At 40.5% G+C, this 11,836-nt stretch overlaps 1 protein-coding gene across 1 annotated transcript; it reads right to left on the bottom strand.

Moving 5' to 3' along the window:
- Positions 1 to 3,787: 3,787 nt before the first annotated feature.
- On the bottom strand, positions 3,788 to 10,058 carry LOC112573654 (solute carrier family 2, facilitated glucose transporter member 1-like). The gene is made up of 10 exons (XM_025254215.1): positions 10,032 to 10,058; positions 9,577 to 9,708; positions 9,011 to 9,171; positions 8,726 to 8,850; positions 7,061 to 7,159; positions 6,312 to 6,523; positions 5,907 to 5,982; positions 5,383 to 5,510; positions 4,972 to 5,121; positions 3,788 to 4,688 (listed from the first exon to the last, which is right to left on the bottom strand). The coding sequence occupies exons 1-10, from the start codon at positions 10,056 to 10,058 to the stop codon at positions 4,677 to 4,679; spliced, it is 1,122 nt and encodes a 373-aa protein (XP_025110000.1). The 3' UTR covers positions 3,788 to 4,676.
- Positions 10,059 to 11,836: the final 1,778 nt, after the last annotated feature.

Below are 11,836 nucleotides of genomic sequence, written 5' to 3'. Positions count from 1 at the left end.
CGCGACAACCGAGTCTGTGATATATAATCTGTACATTCCTGCCAACATCGAGAGACCTTAACCGTTGGTTTAAAACAATTTTTAAGTCAACGATTTAAAATGCATTTAAAATCTTAAATTGATTGCTTATATTTTATCGCATCGTGTGGGTAAGCACCTAGATGATCATGACTCAAATAAATGAAACAATACCGGATCACGGTGACTTGCCAGTTTTCTAATTAAACAGTCATCCCAACATGACATCAAGATTGTTGCAAAGATGCCGAATGCCCTTCACGGTCTAAATGCTGATGTCTCATTTCCTCCTTTTTTCCGCCCAACACCAAGATGTGAAAGATTTCCGTCTTCGCTTACGATATACGAAGCATTTCCTGTATACGCAAGCACGCCATCAGCGGACGAAGGAATGCAAAATGAACACTCCCCCACCACCATCAGTTTTTTTTTTTTAAGAGGAGAGTTGGAGGGAGGGGCGCTCGATGCACCTGTTGGTTAAACCCTTCATGGAGGGCGTGTGCCTGGAGAAGCAGATCACAAAACGCACAAGATCAACCGACTAAATCTTATTCTTCAGTCGCGATGGTTGCAATTAAGGTTCTGGGCGGAAACGATTGTGGACAGGAAGATCGGCCCCACAGTTGACTGTCAAGTGTGGTTTGACTGATCTCTGATGTGTCTTCAAAGACATTGCATAGGCCCTCCGCTCGTGCTACATCACGTGCCCTTTTTTACCCTCCCGCCCTCTCAGGGAGGGTGCAGGCGGTGTGTCCAGCCCACCTGTAATCACGTAAAGAAGTCTGCTAATGATGAGAAGGGAAGAGGACGGACCGACAAAACACCTAGGCGGAGCGCTTTAATCAGAGCTATTGTGCACCCGGGGTGGATTTCGTGAAGTACGTGGACCTGCTTGAAGCAAGGTAGCCAGCTTTTATTTTTCCACCGCTAGTGGAAAGGTGGCGTGGCTTTCAGGTAAGCCGATCAAACACTGTAAAGGTCCTATGAAGCCATCCACGGGGTAAGCGAAAACGAACCTCATCTTACTCATTGCGAGTCCGTTCGTTTGAGGCCATGTGAAGACACGGCTTATGCCAAAGGCTCGTTTATAAGACCGAACTACATTTCACGCGGAACGTACCTCCGGATCTCTCGCCTCCGAGGTCTCTATCTCTGTAGGCGATTTTACCAAGGCCTCTTGAGATTTAAGTAGGCAATGCTTTTGTTAACGTGCTTTCTTGAAAAAGACTGCTGACCCCGAAAGGTTGTTGACATATACACACAGCACTACACTCGGTTGTGCACGTGTGTGGGGTGAGGCTGATGGGTCGGTCGGTGGATTGGTGGGTGGGTGTCTTTGAATGCATGGTGTCGATCCCCTGATTTCAAACTGTGGTACGCGAAGGTATGACGGGTGGTACGCGAGGACCATGAGTATATAAAACCTAGACTAGTATATATACTTTTCGTAGGGAGTAAGGTTGGGAGGCAGTACTTGGTCATTTCGAATTTTCGAAAGTGGTACTCTTCTGGAAATGTTTGAAAACCGGGAATGTAGATTGCACGTAGGAGATAGCTAGCAGTCAAGGGGGTGAGGGACTAAATTTTAGCTACTCTCACCTTTCTACATGCACATCCGCATGGTTTTAGATTCTCTAGTCCCTGTTGTTTACTGTGAGAGAAAGAGAGACTTGATTAACATTTTTTTACCTGACCGAAGAGAATTGGGAGGACATCTTGAAACGAGGATCGCCTCTGCTAGCGCGTCATAGGGGGGATAAGTAAAATGATAAAAAAGTATAAAGGTGTCCTCAACTGATGATTCTCCCGCACAGTCATAAGTTACATTGTATTACAAATTATATTGTTCTGTAAATAGTTTGTATTCAATGTTATAAATCACGTACACACTGACACAAACACGTATTGCATGCACACATTGTCTCCAAAAGTTGTTTGACAGTGTCTTCGATTTATGTCTGATGATGTGATTGACAGTGTCAGCGAGGCTGCCAAGGGCCAGCTCAATCATGTGTCCACAGAGCACAGAGGTCACAGTACTTCGCTTTCCTTTTATTATCTTGCCATATCTCTTGTGTCGCAGCAGGGACTTAATGTTCTATTGAAGGCTAAACGCAGGGATATGCAAACTTTTTAGGAAGATGTTTATTAAGCAATCGACAGTGGTTTGTACCATGGTGCACCTACTTCTATGAAGCTGTGTTTGTTTGCTCACTGCTTTTTTTTTCCACACGTTGTTTTGAGATTACTGGCATGCATTATCAGGCTTTTGCTTGCTTGGTTTTTTTTTTAAGAGCAGAAATATTAAGTGTTACATAGTTATCCAGTAAATGATTAGTTTGTCCGAGTCATTTTTGAAAAAAAAAAAAAAGCAGGAAGGATTCTTGTCAGACAATCTGACCAATCAGGGGGTTCCGACAGAATTCCTCTGTTTTGCTTCAGGGAACTTAAATTTGTGGGTTATCACAAGGTCGAGTGGGCCACTCACTGGAAGCAGCTCTGCAGGCGATGTGAAGTGAGCCACTCGTGGAGCCTGCTACAGATGGTATCATCAGACCGCCAACGTCTGGACATTAGTGATGTGTCCCCCCTCCATATCCACCACACTCATCGCGACCTTTCCTTCACTATTTATTTCTATTATGGATGTTTCAATTTTGATGTCAAGGAGGGATGGTCTTTATCTACCCAGTGATAATGAACAAGATACACGTCTTAATGATGGCAATTACTTTCTCGACAATCAACAATCACACACAATCACAGTTGCCACTTCAAACACACATACACACACGTAATGAGTTATATTTGGGTTTTCGCCTTGAAATTTGAATTGATTGTCTGCATCTGATGTCTGATAAGAAGTGTCCCTACAGCTGCAAATTCCTGAAGCTTTTTGAGTAATGGCAACATGCATACAGCTGTGAAGCTTACGGACTGTCATATAACATATACACAGCTATGAAACTATCAAATCGGACAGCTCTCAGGCTGTCAAGTGTTGTATACTTAGCATTCACTGTTATTCCCTTATGTTTACATGTTGAAGAAGATGAAGATGCCACCCTCACAAACCTGTGTCAGCGAACTCGAAGAACAAACGCAGGAGACATCCTTCCATGGCTGGCTTGATACTGTAGCTAATAGGGACAGTGGCCTGATTCTCTGTGCTAATATGGACAGATGGCTGGTATGATGCTATAATAGGAACAGAAAAGCAGAGGACGGTATAATTACTAACTAACCTCAGATTCTAAAGCGTGTTGCATTAGGGCATGTATTATTTCTTTTTTTAAATTCTAGAATTTGTGAATAATGTTCTAGTACAGACTTCTTTTTGAATTGAGAAGATGTCTCCATTCAGGGGAGGCGAGTTACATCTAGTTGTTTGCATAGGCAGGACGGCTAGTGTCCCTTACAATGTGGTAGACGCTAGTTGAGCAAAATACAGAATCACTGGCGTGACAAGTGAAACATCATTTTGAGTAAAAGAATGACTAGGATTATGATAGACAGAATGCTGAATAGACAGATCAGCACTCCGACAGATTTACAGACAAAGACAAGGAGGAGGGGAGAAGGCAAGGACAAGATAAATCCATTATCCACAACATAGTTATGACACACACACACACACAGTTTTTTTTCTTGCTCGCTTGCGTGCCCGCATACACCTACGCATTTGTCGAGCTAAAGACATTGTCGGAATCGATCTTGTTATGTGTTCATCTTTACAAACATCAGGTACAGTAGCTTTCATTAAATATGATAAAGAAGTTAGATTGCTATAACTTTAATATCACTTAATGTCATTTTTATTGTTTAACAGACATAAGAACATGATATTTGTAATTTAATATCTCCTCACATAATATCTTGCATCGAATATCGTAAATTGCTATCTCTGCTATCGACTTCTCTTAAATGAGATAACAAGGTGATAAAACATCCAATCATTTATTTATATCATGCCTATACAGAGTTTTAAGAGGTATATTAACAAATACTTCATATTGAATAATCGTTCAAGGGCATTTCTAACTTTGTGTAAAAGTTAACTTCCTGGGTAAAAATTTCTATCGGCCATAATACATAATTATGTTTAATAAATATAAAAAGTTAGTGTGGACAGATAAATGGCCCAAACCCCAAAGCTTTATTCACATAACCAAAGTTGAAATGTTCAAATTTCATATAATGAAAGAATAAGTAGCTAGGGTAAAAAAAAAGTGTACCAACATTAAAATCCCTACACTCTCTGGATAAAGAAAACGTGCAAAGTCACTCCACAGAAAAAAATTAAGGGGGGGCTTTGAGAAACACATTTCTCAATACATGATTTGCCCTTTAATTGATCTCCATGAAAGTCGACAAACATGGTCACATATCTATTCGACAATTTAAGTGGAAGAGAGTATGTAAGGCATCCTGATTGTCTTGTTAAATAGTGTGTTTGTTTGTTTGTTTGTTTCTTTTTTGGTGTTGTTTTGTTTGTTTTTTTTCGGTTTATTGTTCTGGAAAATCTTGCTTTTAAGAAAGAAATCGTCTTCTGTATCAGGGAATAGGGTGAATAACCTCCATTTATTCAGGTTGCCCGCGAAGACGTAGTGTAATCTTCATTATCTGTGAGCGGAATATGTGATGACAGTCCGCCTGCGTTACAGTTGTGTCTGAAAAGGGTAGAAACGTTTGCTTAGCCGTAAAACAGCTGCCTTCAATGTTTAGTCCGGCAGGAAAGTGAGTTTTAAATCCAGAATTACAGTGTTGAATTAAAAACACACCTGTATATGCCACAAGGAAATAAAGGTTGATAAGGTTGACATTAAAAGCACAAAGTTGCAGTCGGTGACTTAACATACACACAGTAAATCCATAACAAACTGTACTCTCCACATCAGTAGTTAACTATCAATATATCAATGACTACTGCCTTTCCTCATTACAAACAATTACCCTTTCCTCTGGTCCTTCTACGGTATTCTGTGTTTCTTCTTTTTCTTTTGCAAAGCTCCTCATCGTCTCAGGTTGAAGGAAGAAGAAAAACATAAAGAACAATGCCGACGTGCCCACAAACAGAAGAATGGAGTAAGCCCCACAATACTTCTGTCACAAGAAACACAACTGGCTTGAACAGAATCCAAATAAATCAAATACTGCTTTGGTTTTGGTGTTAGCTTTATTAAATGTTTTACTATAAAAATCAATCAATAAGTAGGACATATAAGAAATTATTACGTTTATTTTTTACAAAATTATATTGTTGCTGTGGAATTAGTTTTAAGAAGAATTAAATTTTTCCTCCCATCTCTTAAGGGGGATCTTTCCAACAAGTTATATCAGTACTTACTGAGCTCATTTCATTACCTGCAACGGGGGGAACGCGTAGGTCATGACGAAGGAGGAAGCGTTCATCACTGTGACACCAATGGAGGACGCAGCCCCTCGAGCCTCCGCATCAAAGATCTCCGGGAGCAAGATCCAGGGCACCTGAGCTGCAGAAACACAGATTTTCATCCAGTTAGACAAATCTTCATAATAAAACACAGCAGACGTCACATACAACACACATGTATAAGCACACCGGGACACGCGGGTACAACAGAGAAGGAATTTTTACAGAACTCATACCAACGTGTAGTTAAACAAAACACACATACATGGCATGTATATCAATTATATCACCTTCATAGATAGAAAAGATAATTTACTAATTAAGAACGATTTACTGTTTAAATCGCACTAGAAAAAAATAAAGATGCGATAAATGTTTTGGCTTGGGTCATGCGAGATGAATGATTAAATGCGGGTCCCAGACCAGACCGGGGATAAAATGAGAGAAGGAGGACTCACCTTGCATCACTAAAATACGAACGTGATATCACACAAACCTGGTCCAGCGGCGTGAAACATGCCTAAAGCAAAACTAGAGACGACAGCAACGGTCGAGAGCCACACTGCTTGACCCTAAGCAAGGACAGGCAGAAATACAATACGTTACTAGGTTACTTCAGTTTTGTCTTGTTTTGTTGGAAGGTTGTATTTGTGTTTTTGTTTTGGTTGGTTTTTGGTTTCTTTGTGTTTTTTGTTTTGTTTTTGTTTGTTTACGTTGACCTCAGTAAGTTTTCTTTTCATTTTTTAAAATTTGGTCATGATAGTATGGAAGTATTATCACTATAATCTCTAAACCAATGTATACATCAATATTTAGTTGATGTTCTACTTATTTTCGGTGACTAAAATACACAAACAGCCTGAAATACGCATGCAGTGTAAATAAGTCTTTATAATGATACCTGGTAGAGGAGGGCTATAGTGAGGACAACCTGAGCCAAGAGCATCCCCGCCAGGCCTCCCAGCATCAGAACCGTCGCTTCAGGCGCCCAACGATAAAGACAAGGATGAGAGACTCGATGATGCCGACCAAGGTAAATGCTGGGGTTAAGTACCTGGCCACGCGCGGCGACAACCCCGCTGACGTCAGCACGCTCACGGAGTAGAACGCCAGCTGTGGCACAGAACAGGATATATATATATACAGAACATTAAGTAGACTGCAACCTGAAGCTCAGTGCATATTATTATCTGACCAGAACTCTGCCTGAAACACAAAATATACTAAGTCAAGCACCATCTGTAGCACATATACTACCTGATTACAGCGCCATCTACAAAACTAAGTGGAACGACTACTGTAGTTAGTGTAATATACAATACACTATCGGAGAAGAACGCCAGACAACAGAACACATTATTATTCTACATAGAATGTCACCTGAATCACAAGGACTATATGAACGGGACAGACCCGCTCAGTAGATCACCGCCTGTAGTGTAGAATATTTCACAGAGTAGAATACCATTCCAACTACATAACAGCATTAATCCAACGAGTAAAGTGCTATTGTCAACACATTAAAATTCTCATAGAATAGATCTGCCACATGAAGAATGACTGAAAAACCAGATCCACGCTTACAATGAATAACGGACTAACAACTTGTCTCATAAATAGACAAAACATCAAATAAGAGTATAAACTCACAACGACGATGCCGGTGAAGAAGAAACAGACGAATGATCCGATCAGGAGAATGACAGGACGGACCTGTGACCTTGTGGTGAGCAACTGTAACACTGTCACCTGCACACAGAAAAGAGAAAGCATCAAAGAGAATGATTTTTGTCTGGTGGCCATGCAAACAAAAGGATGTTACAGAAGTTGCTTTAAGTTCCGGCAGGACTCTGATATTTTGCCAATTACCAATAATGGACGAATGTGGCACTTTTTAGATGTTAAAGCAGTGATAAATACGACAGAGTTGTTCTTTAACAATTAATTTTTCTTCTTAATTATCAAGAGCGACTTTGAATCCACGACATTCAAAACAAATTTACCTGTGTCTTTTTATGTGCTGCAATGGCTTTCATGTCAGACAACTCTAGCTGCACGTTCATTGTTCCTCGTAATTTCTGTAAAGCTGCGAACAAGCATGGCGGAATCAAGCAACCAATCAGATCACATTATCAATCAAATCACAGCATGACATTATAAACTCAATATGACCAAATAGTCCTTAATAACCAGAACTGCTCCTATGTGAGAAAGAATGAACTGCTTAAGAAACTTTATAAATAATAGAAGGCAATGGTTCATTTTGCATTTAATGTTTAGAGATTTCTACTTTTCCATTAACATTCCCGTCAAAAGATAACATCAACAAAAACCGACCAATCTTCTTTTTTAGTACTGACGATATCTGTTGTATACATATTTCATCACCTTTAAGAGCGGCTTCTTCATTATTTTTGACGAAGAGAAGAAAGGATGGACTTTGCACCACCCAGGGTAGGAGAAGCAACTGCACCACACACACGGCACCGAAGGCAGCTGATAACAAAAGATGTTGAACTCATAGACCGGCAGACAATTAGCGTGCAAACAGACAGGCAGACAAAATGATAGGTAGATAGCAAAGCAACGTCCACAATCCAAGATGTCTCGCCTCTCATTCCAACCACCCAAGCTAAGCTGTTCAAAGACATGTTGTACACTTGGTTCCACACTACTAGCGTCCCTTTCTTCCTCCCAAACTCCATGTACGCCTTAAGAAGAATACAGACGAACTTCTTTTTCAAATTACTCACCTGTTATAGCGGGCCACAGTTCAGGGGTCGCAAGAATATCGTCAAAGCTAAGGATCCCGTTGATAAGAATCCCAGACATGAAGAACAACATGTTACCAACCATAACAGGACCCATCAGATGGTGTGGCAGTATTTCGGCCATGTAGAATGGGGCAAACTTCCTGCAATGCCTGATGTCGTTAACAAAACATGTTGTCAGTATTAGAACAGCATCTAAGTATCTAAAACAGCAAATTAGGCAAATTATGAATAGCGGCCGTTAAATCAAGGTTAACCCCAAATGAATCTTAAAAATGAATGCTGTTTACGTGTCCTGAGAATGTCAGCCAAACATTAGCTGGATGACTTACGCTTAGAGTTAACTGTAGCAAACTAATAATAAAAAAGAAACAGTCCACCTGTAGCTGACTGCTACGTGCAAACATTCTGCTGTGCTACTATGATTAGCTCCCTTCCTTCAGAATATAAGATGATTTCCTCCCCTTTGACTTTTCACTTTATTTGCCAAGATGCTGTTCGAGAGGCGCCACTTAGTACACTAAATCACGTAACAAGTCCGTACCACACATCACGCCGGCCATCACTCGCCCCGCAAACAGCATTTCAGGGCTTCTGAACTCTACTGAGAGCCCCATCAGCAGTGCGGCCACCACGCCAAGAACAGCAGAGACCAGCAGCAGCAACTTCCTTCATTTCATGGAAAGAGAAATAGATATAGACATTTAACGGAAGACGCATTCTAAAAGACTTTTTAACTTATTCTCTGACCCACACGCGAGCACACACACACACAGTAGTTGCAAAGTAATAATGGTAATCATGAGCAGATGAGCAGTATTCCATGTACCTTCCTATGGTATCCGCTGTGTACTGAGTCAGCGGTGAGCCAATAACGGAACCAAGGGGCACGAGGGCCGACAAGAGAGCGTAGTAAGACGTCAGACGATCATCAGATAGTGGGTCTTGACCACGTGATATAGCTGTCTCGTTCATAAAGTGCTTTATAAACTGCAAAGCCAGTTTCAAGCAGAAAATAATACATTGATTGACCTCTCCACTTCATTATCAAAGGAAAATTCTCTGAGCCATCTATAACCCATAAATTCCACCGCACACAGTTAGCACAAAAAAGAGTCAAATCTCGGAAAGAGGCATAAAGCAGACATCACACAGTTCGATAAGTCAAATTCGAATTCGGTTAGTCTGAATGCGAGAAAGAATTTAATTTGGGCTTAAACTAAATAAAGCGAAGATGTTTTAAATCTCACAACGTCTTTTTAGGTACCGAAGGAGACTTTTTTTTCTGTCGACCAAACCTCGACAAAATCTCTGTCGTGCGGTCAGGCTATGGAGCAAACTGTCAATTGAACTTAAGTCGCACCATGTGATGCGAGCTTTACGCAGCCTTCTCACGTCCTCTGGCGAGTTGAGTGCCCCTCCACAAATCCCAGTAGCCACTTGTCCACACATGGTGCAGATGACTGTGACCACGAGCGGCCAAGGAGTTCTGGACACCTTCTCTTTCTCATTCTGCACCCTGTTGTTCTGTAGCACGAGACTCAAGTTGGAGTTAATTAGGTAAACCTCGGTACCTTTATATTATTTCTAACTTTTCTAATGTCTTAAATGCTTAATTTTTTAAAATTTTAGAAGTCAGGCATTTTAAAGAATGTATTGTATTTAGTCTAACATCGACTTTTGTATATTTCAATATCCTTGAGCTGTACTTCATTCCATCTTTCTATTCCGAATAACCGAGTTTTATTTTAAACAGTCGATCTGTTTACATAACAGAGAGCAATGTTTATAAATCTGTACAAGAAAATAAAACTTGTCAAAGTGAGTTCAAAGATATGAAGAAAACTTACCTCAGATGTATCCGAAGGCAAAGTCATGTTGCAGTGACTGCAGTATGCGGTGATGCTACTTATACAACTTCTTTTTGCGATCGTCGTCTGGTATGTGAGGCTGACACCCTTATATTACGCGAGACATACTTGATGAACACTTCAGCCCAAAAGTCGATTGCTTGCGATGCCGGGCTCTGAGCTCAAAATAAGAACTCGATGAATACGCTGTCTTTTGCGTGCGTGTGTGCGTGCGTACGTGCGGTCTCTGCTTGTATATATATAGCTTGTACACCCAAAAACCTGTATTACACATTAACATAAATTTAGCAAATCGTCTCTTCGTCCTGTAATAATCCCCGCTACTGCATCTGTACTAATCTGAGTGAGAAGACGAGCTCCATCAAAAAAAAAAAACAGACATCGTCCACACATGGCGTCTTCTGCTCTTTGCTCTGGAAGAAGGTGTATATATATACACAAATCAAATGAAGCTGTTTACTTCCCTACCGTCCAATACAAAGGAGCTCAGCAGTAATCACAGGGACATATCTACACTAATTTCATGTTTATCTTTGTAGAGCGAACTATTACGAGCAGGGTGATGGTGTTTGCACTCAGATAGGACAATGATAGATGTTGCTGCACGACACTATAAAAGTCAAAGCACTGCACTACACCTGTCCTTCAAAAAGGAGTACTGGAAACATCAAGTACTTCCTCGGTGCGCGAGTGTTTTGAGGCATACTGTCACGTGATCTGTAACTCCATCATGGCGATGCAGAAAAAAGCGAGGTAAAGATACGGTCGCCTAATCTTCTGCACTTCGGGTGGTCTTAACAGCTACTTGCTTTGGACTAGGTGCATTCTTAGTACGTTCTTCGTATTTTTTATGACCTTATTTCTCTTTATTTCTCCCTCTAGTCATTAACTGTCAATCAGAAGCTTCTGTCAAGGGCTGCACTGACTCGTGGACAATCTTCTACCCGACAGTCCATACAGTCAGATATTAGGAAATTGTTGGATCTGCCGTGTTATTCGAATTTTGAACATACACACGTGCTCAAAACTAATAGTAATTTAATGTGACTAATAAGGCAATTAAAATATATAATTTACTTAGTGACCACAAACTGTAAAGTGTGCTGCTTTATAGTATTTTTCAAAAATGAGGGGATAAGAATTATCTTGCTTTTCCCTCTTTCTTTAAAGTTGTATATCCTTCTGTCAACAGTTTGTTTTTATTTTTCAGCGATTGACGTGTGAAGCAAGACGTTGTTGTTGTTGTTGTTGTTGTTGTGTTGGTGGTGGTGGTGTGGTGGTGGTGTGTAATAGACAGGACGGTTATGCTCTAATGCAAAGTTGCCAACACTGAAAGAACAAATGCGGAATCATTGGTGTTACAGATGAAACATCTTTTTGAGTAAAAATTTGAATACGATCCTGATCTGCATGGCTAGACATATCAACATTCAGAGTGACAAAGACAAGTATTAAGACAGACAGAAGGAGAGAAGAATAGAAAAAACTCCGTTATCCATAGTATGTAGTTATGATCCACACACACACACATAGTCACGGACGCCGGGTCTCAAACGAGTAACACACACGAGGTCCATACGTGTTCTTTCAACACAAAATACAACGATTGCCTGAGGCTGTGCACATGATGTTATTAAGTTGCTCAGGATTTTACGACATAGAATACAGACAGATCTATTTTTACGACAATGGCACAACGCACGGTTCTATAGAGAAGACGGTCAAAACCATCTATGATAAGTAGACATCTAGTAATGAAATAGTCTCTACTGTTAATTATATAG

Source organism: Pomacea canaliculata, linkage group LG10 (assembly GCF_003073045.1).
Source record: "Pomacea canaliculata isolate SZHN2017 linkage group LG10, ASM307304v1, whole genome shotgun sequence".
Taxonomy (NCBI): Eukaryota; Metazoa; Mollusca; class Gastropoda; order Architaenioglossa; family Ampullariidae; genus Pomacea; species Pomacea canaliculata.
Note: the sequence above shows the minus strand (reverse complement) of the source record. Positions and strands in the feature narration are given on the sequence as shown.